We start from the raw sequence: 20060 nt of genomic DNA, 5'->3' as shown, positions 1-20060 counted from the left end.
TTTAAGTGACTACATTATTCCTTATAAATGGGAGTAAAATATTTCATGTGGATTACCTAGAAAAATGGTTGGAGGTTTAAAAACATATTGGAAAAGGTATTCGTTTGCTTCTGTAAGTGGAGATGTTGGAAGATACTTTTCTGAATATGAATAATGCAGCTGTGCTGTGTATGGTTTTCACAAGGCATGAAGTAAATAGTTTAGCTTTTTATATTCGGAACTTCATTAAATGTTACTGCTTTCCCAAAACTGTCTGGAAAATCAAGGTATTCACTTGGAAAGGCTTGGAAAATCCACTTTTCACTTGGAAAATCCAATATTGCTTCAACTACATCCTTTTATATAAATATATATATATGTGTGTGTGCATATATATAAAAATAAAAACCTGTGTGCCTGTATGTATATATGTGTATATATTAGGTGTATATGTATATATGATACAATCTAATGAATGCTAAAAGGTTTCTTGAGCACTCGCTTCATTTTCAAGCAGGTCTTGGTTTCAGTATTGCTGGTGGTGTAGGAAATCAGCATATACCTGGAGACAACAGCATCTATGTAACCAAAATCATAGAAGGAGGGGCGGCCCATAAAGATGGCAAACTTCAGATTGGAGACAAACTTTTAGCTGTAAGTAAGAGCTGCAGTTTCTTTTATGAGCGTTCACTTTTAGGTCCCGTAAGAACGTGAGGCACTCTGTAGTTAAGCTGCCTATCACCGGAGTTGAGGGATTGTGTTGTACTATTATTTCTTTGAAATCAGTAAAATGTTGTTCTTCCAGAAAGTTGTTGATAAAATTACATCTGCCCTATGGTCTACACAGTCACTTCAGGAAATCCGAAGTATGTACAATAGGATTATTTTTCTTTTCTTTAAAAAATAAGTAAAATCCCAGAGTTGAGAGGAACTCCACGTGCTGGTAGCTGGCCAGCCTACAGTGAAACTACTGCTTGGATTGGATTTCAATGTTTATTTTAGTACTCTTGAACAGTTTATTTTTCGATACTTCAAAGCTGAATTTTCTGTGCGAGAAGGTAGCATGGCTTTCAGCTTCCCTAAATTCCACCAGCAAATCCAGTTGTCCAAAAAGGAGAGCCAGAGCCAGGAATTTGAGTTGTGAACCCATCTCTTCTAAGTCATAACCCCTCCTCCCTGCTCCAGGCAGGAACCGATTCTGCCCAAGCAGTGAAGGTGTTCAGCAAACGCCCGGCAAGAGAACGTGTTGGTCTGTTGCTCTTAGAACAACAAGAATCTGACTCTAGATGTTTAGCGTAGGGTTTTGTAGCTGTACAAAGACTTTTTAGATAGGTTTGTGATTTACAAATACCCATCTGGGAAAATTGAAGCTACTTAAAGATGAGGAATTCTGGGCATGTCTTGCGTTTTTGAGGTCACCTTACAAGCATCAGGAACAAGTTTGGGTATTTGTGAAGAAGATTAAGGAGTGTTTGCAGCGGGGAATAACTGGTCTCTGCAGCTGAGTGCTGTGTTCTACACTCCGGGTTCCTTTCATTATTATCAATAACATTACTTTTGTTCTCTGTATAAGGTGTGAAGAAATTCAGCACCTATGAAGAGAGACTGCATCTTGCAGATAAGATGCATGGCATTTCAAATGCCTTGCTGCACGGAACTGTTCTTTTGCTTATCTGCACTGGAAGATCAGAATTTCATGTCTGATGCCTTTAAGTTGTGTTTTAGATGTTTTATAAGATCAATTTATTATATGCGCTAAGCAACAGTTATAATTATGAAAATTGCATGTGTTATTTTTGTGTCCTAGCATGTCACAGCTCTTCCTTTGTGGTTGGACAGGTACTGGCATAGAACAAGGGACAAACGCAGAAAAAGATCTCTAATTGAAATAAAGATGGTAGCTGCCAGACATGGCAGGTATTAGGAAGCAGGTGGAGGACAAAGGTAATGATGCTAACATGCCTTTGTGTAAACCAGAGTACAAAAATGGAAAACTCTTCCAGGAGCATTTTCAGTGGTAATTCTAATTTCGCATATATGTTGGTGGGCTCTGGATTGACTGCTGGCACTCAGGAATGACATCTTGGTGTTATAATGGATAGTTCTGTGAAACCAGCTCAAGATATGATGAAATCCTAACATGAGGAGTGAGGAGTAAAACAAAAACAGACAAAAGTCTTGTTTCTTTTTTTTTTTTTTAAAGCTTCCTCTTTTTTAAAAATAAAAGTTCTGATTACAGGACTCTCACTCTGGAAAACTCCCTCTTGTTAGGAGGCTTCTTTCCCCAATTATAGTTCATCACCTATAGAAGAAAACACCATGCTAACTTACTCGTATCATAAAATATATATGAAAGGCTTTAAGGAGTTTATATTAGAAATAACAATTTTAAAACGTTAATTAGTCAGACTTCTAAGACAGACTGCTTTGTCCAGTATTTTACCTGACCAAATTGAAAGAAGTAGCTTTGAGTTAATATCAGATACTGTTACTGGGATGCAAGGGGAGCGTATGCAGTATGTTGTTGTATATAGTAAAAAAAAAACAAACTCCTGGTTTATCATAGGTGTAATCATTCCCCCAATTCAGGTAAGTTAGCAAAGGTGACTAAAACGTCATCTATAATGTCTTCTGATTAGTTCAGCTTTGCTTATTCAAAGCTGTAGTTGCTGATGTGGAGATTAGCTGCCATATTTTGCAGATTATAACTTTCCGTCTGTGTTTTTAAGCTGTACTGCAATTACTGATGCACTCCAAAGTGAAATACTTATTGTTAAAGTTTTCTTTAAATTAAAAGGCTAGTGCTAGTAGTGCTTTCAGTGATACCAACAATTTAAAAATCTCTTGGCTGTAAAGTTAAACTAGTTATTTAGATTTAAATCAGGTGATTTTTGTAGTTAGCTGTATATTTTGCAACTACTCAGTCTCTTTTGGTTTGAATCCTTTCCAGTGTTGGCCTCTACTTCAGACCTCTTGCACAAGGGTGTTGTCCCATTTATATATCTAAAACTTATATCATGACAAAATATAGAATTTCATCCGTTTACTACTTGAAAGAACATACTGTGTTAGTGCTTTGATCATAACTAGACCTGTTTGTCTCCTCATAATAAAACATGTATCAAAGAATATGCTGTTGTCCCTGTGAATTGACAGCCTAGTTAGAAAGGAGAGTGTAGATTTAGGCAAATGGTTGAGGTAGCATAAAGTAACAAGACAGTATTGGTCACTGTGATTAGCAGTAGTATCTGCATGCCTTTGATTTGGGTTGATTGGAAAGGGATGGGGGTGTGTTTTTGTTTTATTTTTAGTTTTTGAGACTGATTATGAGAAAGGATTATAAAAAAGGAGGGAAAATTGATACAACTTGGTGCAAGTTCATAGCATTTTGAGTGCGTTATTTTGTCCCTTTGATTTTCTAAAGTCCTGTTGCCTGCCTTATTGTGTTACAGGCGATACAGTTTATTGTCACCTTTTAAGGAAAGACTTCTCTTTTTCATTTGTCACGGCACTACAAAGCATCTTTGATATAATTGGGCTAGTTATGTCTGTGGCACCAGAGTCATAGTGCAGACTCCTCCTGTTAGAATGCTCCGGTGCTCCAGCGAATGTGCTGTCAAAGCGAATGTTTTTTTGCATTGAGAATTTGTTTTTCTTTTTTAATCTCTAGGTGAACAGTGTTTGCTTAGAAGAAGTTACTCATGAAGAAGCAGTGACTGCCTTAAAAAACACATCTGACTTTGTTTATCTGAAAGTTGCAAAACCCACCAGCATGTTCATGAATGATAGTTATGCCCCACCTGACATCACAAACTGTAAGTTCAGCTTATCTTAGAGTTAGCTCTTCTGCAGATTTATTTCCCTTTAAAGCTTTAACGTATGCTATCTTACTATTTTAACTTGTTCAAGCTTTTTAAAATTATAGCCAGCTGATGTGAAAATCTGTTATTAGTATGAGAAAGTTGATTAATTAGAAAAATTATAATACTGTAAGAGTAACAGGTACAGCACTCTGTAGGTAGATCCTCCGTGTCCTGTGAACTGAGGAAAAGACAAAATACTGTTTCAGGTAGAAGTTAGTGATGTTCTGAGTTTTTCATGAGATGCACATGTATTTGAATGAACTATCCTGAGAGGAGGAAGGGCTCTTGTCCTGTAATGTCTCCCTGGAAATCTATTGCTAAATCCCACGTTAACGTACTGGAAATTTTATTTCAGTTTTGACATAATTGTTGAAAATTCAGATGAAAAAACGGTGAATGTTATATTGAAAATTGTTACAAGAATATCTTGGCGACATAAAGATAGAACTTATAGGAGTATTTTTTGGAGTTAAGTATTCAAACACAAAGTTCAGAGTTGAAATGTAATTTGAAGAAAAATTTAAACTTTATGTACTTTCTCCCCTGTTTCTTCAAGAGGAGTATTACCATTCTGTAATTTGGAGAAAGAAATGAGAAATAGAACTGTATCTTTCCAAGACCTGACTGGGTAGAGCCCTGAGCGGGCTGATCTTTTTGAGTGAGCACATGCTGTATGCTGGGACTAAGAGTTCAGATCTGTGCTCTGACAAACAGTGATGGGGCTAAGGGCTCTGATGGCTTAGGTTGGGAAACTGCTAAAGGTTTTTGGTGCTGTTTGTCAGATCTCAACTGCCACATCCTGAAAGGCAGTCTTAGAGGTAAACGACTACTAACTAGTTAAAACAGTGTTCTGTGAACTTTCAGCTTAGGTACTGAAAGGATTTTTCTCCTAAGTCTTCTAAATGGAAACAGAAGCAACTGTGGCAGCAACTGCAGAAGCAGCTCATCTCAACCAAAGAAGTTGCTCTTTGTTGATACAAATTCTAGTTCTACAGTTAAAATGTTTAAAACATCAAAAAGATTCACTCTTAAAATGCCAATAATAAATGAGATTGAGTAATTTGAATACGTTTTACTGTTACACTGGAAAATGGGCTTGCTATTTCTCATTATCTTAATGGATCTCTTATTTTTTCCATTTTTAATTCATTCTTTCTAGGACACTTTTTGTCTATAACCAGAGATTCAAAAGTAGGCTTGAGGAAACCTTTTCCTTACTGAGGAATATAAAGAGTTTTCAAATACCTGCTTGTGGACTATTTAATCTGATCATAGTGTTATCTGATAATAAAATGAAAAATAGGTGGAGCTTTCTTGAGGACCAGTTTTACGCATCTCTTCACATAAATTGGTTCTGGAGGAGAGAGCAATACAATATAAATGTTTCCTTCTCTGAGTTATTTCATGATTTTTTGTTTTCTGCTGTTAGACAAGACTAAATGATGTCAAAAATATGCCACACTGATCTATTTAGATACTACTCCATAAGAGAAAAAGAGTATTTTTGGACTAAAGCACTGATGCAATCTACAACAGTATGAAAAGGACGACGACAAAAATTGAACAAGTTAAAGGACTGAAGTGTCTTCGAAACCCATCATCTGTTGGAGATAACTACACTGTCTTATTCATAAACATATTAAATGGCACTTTGGAACTAATTAGGTTTTATACCCTCACTCTTATTACACGATTATTCTTGAAGGCTCCGCTCTTTGATGTAAACCTTAATTTTCAACCTGCGTTTTTTTCATCCCCAGTTTTATACTTAGTTGATGTGGGGCTACTCTTACATATGCTTAGAGAGCAACCATTTAACCTTATGGTATCTAGTTTGTCCCTTGAGTCCACCTTCTTGCTACTTGCTTGGAAGACAAGTTTTCCTTTCTCTTTTCATTGCAACTGAACTTTTTCATGCATTTCACCTTGGATTCAGATTTATCTGGGACAGAAGTAACCTGACTTGTACATAGAGTTTGTGGTGGTATTGCACTGGTGTGATTACATTACTGTGGATGATGTGAGAGAAATAAAAATATCTTGTTAATCTATTACTACTGTATGTTGACTTGGTCATTGGGATATTTACTTTATTTACTTTTGTGGGGACAAGGGGGAAGCCTCAAAGAAGTTTAGGGAGAGGAAGGTAGAGAAGGAACTGGCTCCCTGATAATTTGCCTATATCCTAGTAACCCAATGGCCGGCTGTGAAATTTGCAAAAGTCATACTTACTGATTACAGCTAAATGGTCCTGGTTTATTAAACATCAACTTATTAAAAGGCTAAAAATGATCAAGAGCAAGGCACTGTAGTAATTTGGAAAGCTCGTTCTGGGAGGAGATAGCTGTTCAGTATGAGTGTGAGGGGAGAAAGGAGAAAAACCTTTAATGGGATTTGACAAATGTACTCTTAGGCTACCACAAAAACTTAAAACGAGATCTACACTTATATCCGTCCATTCCTTGATGTGCTTTGTTACTGTTAGTTAAATTATACTTGGACCTTTTTAAAAGACTATCTCACTATAGACTGCAGAGGTTAAGAATCGAGACATCAAACTCAGCTCAGCTGATTCTCATCAGGCACTGATATAAGTAGTAGTTCAGGCACTGATATAAGACCGAGAATTGCAATATTCCTGCAGAGAGAGAGGCACAAGTTCAGTTCCCATGACCATTAATTCAGGGAGCCCAGGAGGCTCTTAGTTCACTGTTACAAGAAGTAATATACATTTCCTAAAGGCTTAAAGTTGTCTTGAGCCGGGCATGATTTTAAAACTATTTAATAAGTGGAAATAGGTGCATGATTTTGTTCATATATATGTGTGTGTATATATATTTATATGTATATATACAAAGTATATGTATAAATAAATACTACTGAAGAAATACTTCAGTATTATACAGCAGGGCATGCTGTAAGCCCTCTTTTTCATGCAGAGAGTAACTAGTAAATTAGTTGGCCATTCACTTCATTAAATTTAGTTGCATCATGTCGGAGCCAAGAGGAGACGGTGGTATCTTCAAGAATACCTTCTTACTATGTCCATGGGCTCTTTGGTAAAGTTCTGTCAAGGAAAGAATAATCTATTGCCTTGAGGTCATGTTCTGTCAGCTTGCCGCAAGTGCTTGATATCCCAGTATCCATGAGTTAGTCTCACATCTGTTTTCTGGAGGTAGATGATCCAGAGATATGTGTAGACCTTTTTTGGTCCCATTACTGTCTTCCCTCCCAACTTTCCCTCCCTTTGGCTGCTCTTCCCCTAAGTCAGACTTGAGACTGTGGCATTTTGTGCAGCCTAACATCATGCCCTTTTATGATAAGGGATTTCTGTTCACCGAGAAACGGAAAGACGCTCCTGAGCGGTCATGCAACTCAACCTCTAACAGCATCTGCTTGAGACCTTTCTCGCAAACTGCTTAGGCATCAGAAGATCATACAGAAGAGATTTCTTGAGGCTTCTAGAAGTCTTTCTGCCTTCTCTCCGTCAGTGGTCTTTGACAAGGTGCATGGACTAAAGTGCGCTCTGTACCTCTAAGTGCTTTTTCTGGTTATGGTTCTCTTAGCATGGGTTTTAGCGTTCAGATCTGAGAGGTGTATTTGCAATGTTTCTTCATATTTTTGTCTTTCGGAATCGTGTCTTATCCAGTTTCTTAGGAGTTCAGTCCCTCTCCTAAAGGGATAGTACCTACTATTCCTTTCACTACTGTATCTCCTAAACATGCACAGAGGTCACCTACGGACATGCCCATTACAAATACTGCTGAGATGGAAAACCCTGTATGCTGCCTCAGTATGTGCCTAGACTGCTCACTGCCCAGACTGCTGCTTGTTTAAAAAACAACTTTAACAACTTTTCTAATTCAGAAACATCTAACAAGCAGAGTGCACAGTACCTGCCAGGTTGGAGTCTGTACTGTAGAACATGCTCCAGATTGCATCGTGACTTGTGCGAACATGATAGCTCATTCAAGACTCCACAAAACCTCAAATTCAGGATTTCGTTGTCTTTAACGCTTTCTCCCAGGACTGGCCCAAGTTTAATTGTAGGGCTGCCTCACTTTCTCTGTTTATGGGTGAACTCTGTATTTAAAAGGGAGCGTTAAGAGCGATGAAGACAGAACTTCTTGAGCACCAGGTCCACAAATTCCAGTAGCTCGACTTTCTATAAAATCAGTTTTCTTTTACAGCTCCTATAGTAAGGGCATCAGCCATACAAGAGTACAGTTTTGTCAGATGTTCTGATGGCACAAAAGATGGCACAAAGTTAGTTAACATCATTTGAAATGTGCTGGTTTTTTTTAGTGAGGTTAGTGACCTCAAATCCAGGGACGGTTGGTCAAGAAGTTCTTGAGATTCTGATTTATGGCAGTGTTTATCAAGAAGGTTACAGATCCTGCCAGTGTATTTCATTGTGTGTACCTGGGGCTGAAGGCTGACCTCAATCACTTCGTATTTATCACAGTTAAGGAACAGCTTCCAGCTGTCTTTGGGGTAAACTAATGTTAAGACATTAAAGCAGAGTGGGGGCTGTCTGATGTCTGAGCGTTCAGCAGATAGAATCCCAATTGCAGTGCACATGGCTCGTGCTTATGTGCCATAGCTCTAAAGACTACTACGCGTGGGTGATGAAAGCTTGACCCTAGCTCTTGACAGGCTGGAACAGTTGATTGCTAGGCCTGTTTCCAGTAGTCATCTCAGTGGGATTTGTTTTAATCCCTGAAGCGTGGATTGCTAGTTTATACAGTTGCTTTACAGAAATCTCCATTTTCTGTCTCATGTAGAACGCAGTTAATGAAAGATTGTTATTTCTAGGCACGTTTCCATCTGAGTGCTGTTCTCTTCTGTGGCATTCAGTCTCTGATAGACTGAGAAATGAGATCTTCTAATATGGGGAAACATGTACATTCAACAAAAGCTACGCTGCATATCTGTGAAAGAGCAGCGCTCTAGGTGGATGGACCTGTGGATTGATGTTATCCTGCTTTCTGTTATTCCGGCTGTCTGTTGAGAGCTAAGCTTTGTGTGGTTGATAATCATAACTACTAGTCTTCTGTCGCAAGTCATCAGTAGGGAAAGTAAATTACTTCAGTAATCTGTCTATAAACATTGATCATTAAAAATCAGTCTAGGAATAAACGTCAAGGAACTTACTGGTCTAAATGCTTTTGAAGTTACTCAGTTTAACTATTACTAAGAAGGTCCAGAACTTACTATTTAAAAAAACACACTTTAACTGCACAGTACATATTGTAGAATGTCAGACTTGGAAAAGCATCTGCACCTTCTTGAGGGACAAAGAGGACTTATTCCCTATACAAACCTCCCTTGAAGGCAGTATTAATGATACATTTTGACTACTAGGCAGTGTTGAATTATTACGTTGTTTGTGCTCTGTCTGTGTGTGCGTTGGTAAAATATTTCCACGGTGTGGTCAGAAGTAGAATGCTGCAGGGGAGGTAATAATCGGTTTTCTGACTGGAGACGTAAATGCCTTTTTGCTTAAATGAATAAATATGGAAAGAGAAGAGCATGTAATAACAGTAAATTACAGTACAATTCTTAATTTATTTTCCACTTTAGAGATTGTACGCAAGATTGGTGTCTTCAGTTTACAGATAATAGCGAGAAATCTTCATCTTTCTGTATAGAATTGTTATGTCAAGAGGGGTAGATTTGGAAGTGGAAGTTCTCCTTAAGAGTCTGCCTTTCCTGTGTACTATTTCAGATGTGATTCAAATTGGCAAGTTAATTTTATGTTTGTAATCTCGTGCTCATCCAAAACAGTTTCTTGCGTGTTAGCTTCCACAGTGCTGAAGATTGCCAACTCTGGAAAATGACTCAACTTTGTGAAGCGCTTAGCCTTTGTAGAGCTTTGTTAAAGGACGTAGCCGGTGCTGATGTGGAACAGTTAACTGGTCCAAAATAATAATTTGTTATATTGCTTGATAGCTAAATTTAGTTATATGGTGAAAAGATACAAAATTTAAATGTAAGAGTGTATGATAGTATTGGATGGTGCATGTGTTTCTGAACATAGTACAGTTAAAAGCTTCGAGTATCTTTAAAAGAAGCATTGTAATTCAATTAACATAAAATTTGTCTTAAAAATCCAGTTACTTCCTGTAAAGTATGACTCATAATAGCTGTCAGTAGCTTATTAAAAGCAACTGTAAATTTATTTTCTGAGATGGGAAGATTTAGTTCATGAGCAGTATGTATAGAGTTGCTATACTGTGCTGCGTTTCCTTATTTTTTTAATCCAAACCCATTTTTCACTAATTAGCGAAGAGTTCATAAAGTACGCATCACGTTTTTTGTGCTTTAATTGTATAATTTTCCAATAAAGCTACAGTAATTATTTTTACATGCAATAGTATTTTCTTTAAACGACTTTGCTTTAACAAAACATGTACACTGACATGGAAGTTATCACTTTGGTATGTAAGAACACGCGTATTTTTCCGATTATAAATCTTTGCGACACAAATCTATATTGCCGTACATATTGCGGTACTCTTTAGTAATCGGTAATTTAGTAATTCAGAACATCAGTGCTAACAGAAACTCCACTGGGGCTAAAAAAGAGCAAGTTCTGAAGCTGACTGAACTGTCAAAACCTGTTACCTCTGCACAGAAGCTGCATCTTGTCCCAGAGACGGACAAAAAGAACTAAGGAGTAGAATCTGCAGTCTTCAAATCCTTGCGGGGAGCATAGGGATGAAGAGGGGATTGTACATGCATTACACCAGTTGCTAGAAGCAACAAATGGCTCTATGAATGTGAGGTCAGCATGGATCCTGCATCTTGAAAAACTCCTAAGTACTGTGGAATTCTCCACGCTGAATGCTTTTTTGACTTTGATCGTTTGGTTTTAGCAAAAGCACTTTTCTCTGCTTGTAGTATTGAGCAAATTTCTCACTTAAAAATGCTCTTGATGAAGTCGTGTATGGCCCAATTGTTCAGGCAGTGGTTTAAAAAAAAAAAAATTACAGGTCACTTCTGTAGTGCAATAATGTTTATTCAGTTAGAACGTTTTGGTTTTAGTGCAGATCCTCAAAGGTCAGGTACCACATCAGGCATAGCAAGGGAATAAGAGTGAAGAGAATCTGGCAATTCAGTAATTTTGAATCTATGAGGTGCCCTCAATCCGATGTTTGTATATGTGTCCCCAGCTCATTTTTCAGTTATGAGCATTTCTTGATGAGGTGAGGAGGACCAGGTTAGGGTTTCCCTTTACTTCTGCTGTAACACCTGAGCCCATTCTCTGTTTTTTCTGATGGGGTGCCTGATAAAAGCACCTTTAAATTACAGAGATTGTTGTAAACACAGAAAACAGTGGTCAGGTTGTTTTAGCTCTCCTTCAAGCTCAACGGGTAGCCTTAATGGTGAATTGAACATGAAAAATGTGAAATTGAAGGAAAATTTCAGAATTTTCCTAATTCAAAAAGCATTTTGGGGGCTGACCTTGGTGCTTAATGAGATGTAGCTCTTTTGTTCCCTGCAGTAGTTCCCCTTGCATTCTCTCTTGCCAGCTGGCAGCCCGGATGCTCAGTTTGTTCTGCAGTGCTGAGGAGCTGGCATGCCAGAATCTACCTGTGCAGAGATGAAGTTGGGTTTGCGTGGAGTTATATATATGTATATATATTTAAACAATTTGTATATCTTAGAATACTTTTAGCGTTCCCTTGAAAAAATGCAGACGATTATCCTCCAAAAGTTGTAGTTGCATAATCTAAATTACATTGTCAAGCACTAGAATAATAAGAAATTCTCAGTTTACCCTTTCTCGTGAGCAGGAATTCTTAATTCTTGCGTTGCAGAATTGCATTCTGCATGAGCCTTTGCATTGCAGAAGACACATGCTGAATTACTTTTAAATGAAACTAAACTGGGAAACGCAGTCCAGGAGCACTGCAATCCCTAATGAGCGTTCAGTTCAGGGAACCAGAGTAGAGCTAATCCAGGGTAACCTCTTCCTCCCCGCTTCCCAATAGTGGGTTAATTACTGGGTTGTCAACACCAACTGTTTAATCCCACAGACTTGCTCTTACTATGCTGCACTGTTCTAGTTCTAATCTAATGTTCTGTTCTATTTTAGTCTAATGCAATCTTAGCCTGAAGCACCTAAACCATTTTTCAGCTGTAGAGTACACTTTGTAATAGGAGACAGTGGGTATGACTAGGTCTGAACGGATACAAAAATTTAACGTGTCCAACATAAAAATATAATGCACCCTCTTAACTATTTACAGGGATGTTTTTCCTGGAATTGTAGTATGTGTTCCATCAACTGAAGCATTTAAGTTGCTAAACTACTATGTCTGTTGTGGTTCAGCTAAAAGACATGCATTTTACGCATAAATCAATAAACCTGTGAATAAGGCAACTGATCCTTGAAGTACAGTTGGCACTGGTTTGTTTATTCCTTCCTCCTAGTAAACTGATGCTTCTTACCTAGAACTATAGGAGGTGGAATAATCTCCCCTTCGTTTCTTGACGTGTGCTGTTGGCTGAATATAACCCCCAGCACCTATACTTCTCCCTAAGGATGGATTGCTTTGCTCAGTGTCTGAGAAGTGTTACATCCCTCCCTCTTCAGGCCTGACAGTCAAAATGGCCTGAAGTCTCCTAGAAATGCTCTGATGCTCTGCACCAAAACCTTGAAAAGAAAGAGGTAGGCATCTTGCCGGTTTAGGAGAAGCATAACTTTAAAATATCACTTTTTTTTTTTAAACTGTTGCTGCAACATAGCGCTTTTAAGAAAATAAAATTCTTAATTAAATTCAGTTAAGTTAGAGATCATTTACAAACAGATCAACTCTCCAGTTGTTGTCCTGATGGGCTTCAAATATTAACAGTGTCTGTTACGTCGAAAAGAAGTTCTGTACAAGACACAGTCAGACTTCAAAATTTACTTGCTGATTCAAAGCGCGAGGAGGCAGGGATGTGCAATGTGATACAGTGTCTTAAAAGTATGGTATTTTTAATGTATCATTTAAATTTTTACATGCTGTCTGTAGAGGAGATAATGCCACTTGCTACTGTTTTACAATTTCTTGAGTTTTTTTGGTTAATTGTCTGAACGCATTTTTCCCCCCTGTTTCTGAAGCCTATTCTCAGCCAGTGGACAACCATATCACTCCGCCTGCTTACCTGGGACAGTCTCTGCCCCCAGCATCGCCAGGACGGTATTCGCCGGTTCCCAAGGGAATGCTTGGAGATGATGAGATTACCAGGTAAGGAGCAAACAGAATTACATGTCCCATTAGTTAGCCAGGAAAGCTCACAATATGAGTTTGTGGGCAAAATGGTAAAGAAGAGATACATGGAAATCTGTAGTTTCTTAACACTTACAAAAGTTCATATAAAGAGAAAAACATTTTTTTTAATGCATGATATATGAGTCCAGGAATAGGATTAAAATCAGAATGCCCTGCTGAAGTGCTTCATGAGGTGAATGAGCTTTTTAAGGTGACCAGAGCAGAGATTGTTCCTGTAATTTCAGATACTGTAGTGATTGTGGGATAATTCGGGATAGCTCCTAGCGGAGTGTAGGAAGGCATAGTTTAAGTAGTTTGTGGTTCAGACCAGAAGTGAGGCATTTGTATTTTGAATTTATCATGGATCAAAGATTACTGCTTACTTTAAAGCAAGTGATCTTTTTTTGTTACAGAAGAAGGTTTGTTTTGATGGATTAGTAAACCCAGAAAGGCTAGAAAGCTCTTAATCCTTTTCTATTAACAGGCTATTCCTTCTCTGATTCAGTAGGAGATTGAATTAATCTTTTGTTCACCATCACTGATAAAGTGAAGCTTTTCTAATTTTATTGCTCTCCTATTCTGCAAGTATAGAGATATGTTAAGCTGTGTTTTCAGGAAGTTGTTACTAAATTCTGTGTCATACTGTCATCTGGTACGAATAACGTTCAGTTTCTGAGGCAAGGTCTACCCAGACTTGGAACATACGTGGCATAATAAATTGGAGAATTATTTGGAAGATGGGAAAGCTTCAGATATGTGTCTTTTGCAGTTATCTTACGCTTGGCGGTTAGGTGATCACGTTAGCCAAGGTGACTCTATCCTGCTGACAGCATTAGTGATCTTATGAGTTTTTTATCTTTCTTCTAAAATTACTGCAAAGAAAGGCTTTTAGGTTTCTTCTGAAATCTAAGGCTACCCAGAGAAGGCTTTGGGTATTTTTCCTGAAATTACCTGCCCTCCTTCCCAAAACAGTTTAGATATTTTGAATAATCTTTTTGAAATACCATATATTTGTATTCGCTGAGAAATTTTTTAAATGTATTAGTGTAAGCTAGAGCAATAAACCTATGTTTTCACAATGCCATATATTTGTAATAAAACCATACTCTGAAAAGATGAATCTGATGGTTGATGCAAGTGAAATTTGGCAATGCAAAAATGGTGAGCTGATCCAAGAGGCAATGCAAAAATGGTGATTTTAAAGATCAAACTGAAGTTCTGTTTTTTTTGTTTTTCAGCTTAGTTTATTCTAAAAATTAATAATTAAAGTCTCCAAATGCTTAAGAATGTTCACTAATTGTTCTTTAGTGCTCTCTAGTGCTTTTTAATTGCAGTACACAGTTACTGTGCTTTAATATTAGAAATTGTTCATCAGTTTCTGAAATTATCCGTGCTTTTCTTCCATTGGTTAGAGTAGCAGGTTAGATCTTTTTTTTATTTCTTCTCTAAAAGTGGGCTTATCTAACGATTCAACCTCTTAGCTTGACCAGTATTTCTTCTTTCTTATCGTCATCCAAGCCAGCAAGGGATTTTTATAAAATTAACGAAACCACTTGGTTTACGATTTTTTTTTTCAGCTGCAGTTGCTGCAAATAAATTGCAAATGTATTTGAGAACGCAGTAAATTCTTATTTTGGAAAGGGTTTATGCATAATTCTTGAACTTTTCTTTCCTGTACTTATTACTTGATCAACTGTAGTGAAATTAAACCAGCAAGGATATATTTTTTTGTTGTTAGCTTTTCCATTACAATTCTTTTTATGTTTTAGAAAGGAAAATAATATCTTGTTGTATTTGTTATTACGGTTAGATGTATCATTCACTTCACAATGAATTCTGTAAAGGTTTAGTGTACTTTAATGAACTGAGAAATAATGCATCATTTCATGTGGCAATGAGATACGCATATGCAGTGAACTGAGAATGCCATTAAAATTGTATGAAGTGCTTTGCTTCTATAATCGATATCAAATGATAGGAGTAATTTCACATTAAGTTTTTAAATCTGTTTAAGATTATTCTATGTATATGAGTTATGTAAGAAGTTTGTGTTGGTGAACACTTAACAAATATGATGTATGTCATGTTAATTTTAGACTGTTATATTCTTCCACTGGATTTCTAAAATACCGTATAAATAACAAGGTTAGAATTTCATTGTATCTCGATCCACATTGTACAAGGGAGGAGATTGAGATGTAAAGACATTTAGGTCAAACTTTTTGTGATATTATGGGAAAGAATGCAGGTCTGGGATTTTCTACAGCTGTGCAGCAGGCACAAGGCCATACGTTCTCTGTTGTGCCATAACCATTGTTACTGCTCTGTCCCTTAGTTTGAGTCTTAGAATGTTTGTTTTGAAGCGGAGAGAGATGATGAGCAGTGCCTGGAAGAGTAAGATTGAGCTTTATTAAGGCTCTTGAATTGTTTATTCTACTTTTATTCATGACTGGTGACCAAGACCCTGTTCTTTCTTTTTTTTTTTTTTTTTTTTTTTTTCTCCTTCAGGGAGCCTAGAAAAGTTGTCCTGCATCGAGGATCAACAGGTCTTGGTTTCAACATTGTTGGAGGAGAAGATGGAGAAGGAATTTTCATCTCTTTCATCCTTGCAGGAGGGCCTGCTGACCTGAGTGGAGAGCTTAGGAAAGGAGATCGTATAATTTCGGTAGGATTCCTTGCTGCTGTTTTTTTTTCTTATTTATTTATTTAAATCTTTCTCTTCCTGAATTTAGTTTATATATATGGTTTATATACAGAAGAATCTCATTAACTATGATAAATTTGAGACAATGGAATAGTAATCCATATATTTCAAAATATCTTTGAAGTTTTTGTCTGCCTCAGTTTCTCATCTGTAAGTTGATGAAATAGCACTTTTCCACCTCAGAGATGTTTGTTCGAACTTAAAGATTGTCGGCCATTAACTTCTCTTAGTCTGATCGCCAGGGTGCATATGCCTGAACTGAAAGATTGCAGTCTTCGGAAACAAACCTTTTAACAAGATGGAGGCATTTGGCAGTAGTGTCTGAAAGTTGGTGCTTTACTTTCTGGAGTATCTGTTGAACTTCCTGTTAGGCATACTAAGACCCATCTCAGACCTGTCTGAGAGCCTGTTCTGTTTCCTAGTACTGAAGGTCATTTAAAGATTTTGTATTTTTTTTTTTTCTTAAAATGACTTAGTCTATGAAGGATAATTTCTTAGGGCAATTAAAATGCGAATTGATAGTTATTTAAGAGGGAAAAAATGATTTTAGCTCTGCTAGTATTAAAATGCTGATACTGAAGTTCATCTGTATTTATAACTACTATGACAAAAGCTATTGGTCTACAGTGTGACACAAATTTTTGCTTCAAACAGTTTTTTTTCTGACATTTTTATGTCTGATGCTTTAAAAAAAAAGACTAGATAATTTCATGGAAGGTGAGGTTCGTCACTGGCTTTTGAACGTAGCGGTCTGTAGGTAATCTTTGGCTCAGGAAGTCCCTAAATGCCTGTTGAAGAAAGATGAGATGATAACCATGGAATATTTTCTGTGTACATCCTTAAAAAGAGTGAACAAGGTCTTAAGCAAGAAGAAGATTAGGCATAGCAAATACAAATTCATGAAGTGATATGCTAGGCCTTCTACAATATTTTTTAACATTTGGATTTATATGAGGCTGAACTCATTGACTTTGGACTTCAGTAAAGATCAGTAGTCCTTGTTTGTGGTAACTGGATTGCAGTGCAGGAAACAGGAAAATCTCATATGGCATGGAAACTAGTTTGTATCCAGTTATATTTTGTTAATGTGACTCTAAATTCCATGATAATAATGATAAACACAAATTATTTTAATAAAGTTTTTTTGTATTATTCATAGGTAAACGGGGTAGACCTCAAAGCAGCAACTCATGAACAAGCGGCGGCAGCCCTGAAGAACGCAGGCCAAGCAGTAACTATTGTTGCTCAGTATCGTCCAGAAGGTAAGATAGTTGCTGTACGCATTCAAGTTTCACTTTTAGGATTTGAAACTCAGAGAAGGATAAGCCACAGTGTCCTTCCTCGGGCAGGGAGGACCTAAGCCCTGTTTTGAGGAGAAAAGAAACAAATCATGCAATAGATGGATAGACTCATGCTTCTATTAGCCTAATTACAAGTGACCAGACAGGCATATCTGAAAGCATTGGTGCCACAGCTTGGTTTGTTTCTTGCTTTGATCATATTCAGAAGTTTTGACTTTTTCAGTAAATGTCAACACCATCATAAAATGAAAACTATGCCAGAAAATCTAGAACATAGTAGAAATACCACGTTTTTACTTATATGCCACTATTGTCTTCATCCTTTAATATCTGTGTGTTTTATTTTCCTTAGTGGTAGGAGGATAAAAGATTAATTCCTTCTCTGTTGTGCTGATTCAGTTGACGTAAGGAAACCTTCAGGATTTCATTCCTCTGTTTCATACTGAGCTGGTATTTATCCAGCAATTTCGTCTGATCCAGATTAGACTGCAGTGAATGCGAGAATCCTGATCTTTGAGTTCTGCAGAAGCCAAATAACATTACCTCATCACAATACACGTTTGTCCTCTTGTATTTTCATAGCACATTTGAAATGTGGTTGCCTTTTGAGACTTGGGCAGTTCAGTAGTCTAAAATGGTATGTGTTCCTTGAACCTGTAGAGCCATATGTTATTACATATATAATAGTGTATAGTAATAATACATTATTGATGTATTGATATGAACTGTGATGATGAACAGCTTTTTACAGGATTACTGTTTTACAGTAATTTTACAGTATTTTACAAGTAATTTTACAGTATTACTTGAATGACACATCAGTGTCATTCAACAGTAAATTTTGCCTGCAGTGAGCTGTCCGCTTGAACCTTCCCCTTAGCTGTACCAGCAAGGGATAAATGCGGGTTCTTAGCAGGACTACTGCCTGTATCTGATGCTGTTAGACACCTGATGTCAGTACACCTTTTCCTTCCTTCCTTCCTTGTTTCATCTCTTTTGTCCTGTTTATCTTATATCATGCTCCCTGAGGCTTTGAACTGTTGGCTTTCACATGCACTGCCCCTTCCACCATGTCCTTGTCTTCCCCCGCCATCTTTCCCATCAGCAACATCGTTGTACCTCCACTGACACAGGAACTCTGTCAATAATGACACCGACAGATTTGTTTGTGTCTGGTTGGTGATGCGAATCCCTGCAGCCAACCCGTGTTGTCAATGCCTGTATTCTCTTGAGAGGGTGTGCAGCCTGTTTACGTGCTCTTTGAGTTTCAGCATCGCTTCCTGGGAGTGATTGTGCTGAGGTTTCCTTTCAGAAAGGATAGTCAGGTCAGCATTGGTTCTGGAGTATTTACTTTGTCTTTGTATCAGAATTGGCAAATATTGATATGCGTTTGGCCTGTCCTCTGCAAGTGCTTCAGTGTTCTCACAAGTGTGTCAAGTTGTTAAACCTTTCTCTTCTTTCTCCCTGTTCAGTAAGAGATTTTATGCTTGTATTTGCCCGTGAGTTGTCTTTTTGAGCATCTGGCCAAGTATTTATATAAAAAAGGCATTCCTGGTCACTGGTTTTCTTTGAGGGAAATAGGATGAGATGTGGCTCTAGTAGCAGAATGAATTTTTTTCTGGTAGAATATATCCCAGGTCGCAAACACTTACTTTCATCCAAATATGTCCAAACTTTGTTTGGATGAAGCAGTTTTTCAGTTCTCTTTCCTGGGACTCATGCTTTTAAAAGTAAAGGATCTCTTCATCTCTTCTGAAAGTCAGAAGTCCTTTTTATAATCACAGAACTAAGCATTTCAGATGGTTCCTGATCTTTCTGCATTAGAGAAACAACTTTCTTCATTACCGCTGGTCCAGGTAGGTAACAGGTTTTCTTGAAACTTATCCTGAGGTGCTCGAATAGTGGTATTTTGAGTCATTGAACAGAGGTTTGCCCAGTATATGCTATTTTTCCTACAAATTTCTTGACAACGGTCATTTCCAGACTTCAGACCTGGAGCTATACTCATTCCTACGTGTTTACTGAAGCATTTGGGAATGAGCCTGCATGCAGTTGAGCTATATTGGCAGTGAGGTTCTCAAAGAATTTTAAGCCCATTTTAGAGAGTGGATGTTTCCTGGAGTATCTTGAAGTATTGTAGCCAGACATGTGACACATTATTTAAAAAAGTAAAATTTCTTTAAGATGTGAGGGCCATATTCCCACCTTTCTCTCTAACATAGTGCTTAAACTCTCCATTTGGAGTGGAGAGGTTTTAAGAAGCGTGTTTGAGCTTACTCTACCCTTTTGAAGGATGCCACTGAGGAGAAGTATATCTAGGAGGATCTTGTTATATTGAGATCCATTGCAGTTTGGAGGAAGAGTGTGAATCGACACATGGACAACATACCTCAAAGAGCTCTAGTTACTAATGTGTGATTTTCAGTTGGACATCTCTGCTTGTCTTTTCTTACTCGGCGTAAGAACAGAGGTTGAATGGAACTCCAGCTATCAGCTTCTTTCAGAGCCAGTGTGGAAAGTAACTTGGATCGGGTGTTTACTATTCATAGATTAGAGAGCAGTAAGGAAAGCCTATTTTCTTAAAGATTTGTATCCATTTATTATCAGAGGGAAGCAGTCTAGTTGAGATTTGACTTTCAAAATAGAAAATATGATCCTGCTAATCTTAATGTCAGATGTATTTAACAAAAGTGCACGTGTTCTTTGATCTTCAGATTTCCTAAGTTATAGCTGCTCATGGTTTCCCCCTCACTTGATTCAGTTAATTTGGGAAATGATCTGCATATATCTAATTTTTAATTCTGCCATGCAAAAAAGGTAAAACTATTAAAGTGACAGTTCATAAAATTATTGTTAGTCTTCAGTGTTCCTCAGATATCTTCCGAAAGAGGAAGCGCATCCGTTTGTTTAAGCATCAGTTGTAAGTACTTGTACTGTACATGTGTGTTAC

The 20060-nt window shown here is 37.4% G+C and overlaps 1 protein-coding gene across 16 annotated transcripts in view; it reads left to right on the top strand.

Annotated features, from left to right (window-relative positions):
- The window catches only part of DLG1 (discs large MAGUK scaffold protein 1), a 173891-nt gene that overhangs the window by 110340 nt on the left and 43491 nt on the right, over positions 1–20060 (top strand). For all 16 annotated transcript variants that reach the window (XM_068955177.1, XM_068955178.1, XM_068955175.1 and 13 more), the window contains 5 exons: positions 497–633; positions 3650–3794; positions 12955–13081; positions 15614–15770; positions 16969–17071. In XM_068955177.1, the coding sequence (XP_068811278.1) occupies positions 497–633; positions 3650–3794; positions 12955–13081; positions 15614–15770; positions 16969–17071 (669 nt within the window). The remainder of the gene's footprint in view (positions 1–496; positions 634–3649; positions 3795–12954; positions 13082–15613; positions 15771–16968; positions 17072–20060) is intronic.

This window comes from Struthio camelus, chromosome 9 (genome assembly GCF_040807025.1).
Source record: "Struthio camelus isolate bStrCam1 chromosome 9, bStrCam1.hap1, whole genome shotgun sequence".
In the NCBI taxonomy this organism is placed as follows: Eukaryota; Metazoa; Chordata; class Aves; order Struthioniformes; family Struthionidae; genus Struthio; species Struthio camelus.
The sequence above is the reverse complement of the archived record's forward strand: the minus strand, read 5'-3'. Positions and strand labels throughout refer to the sequence as shown.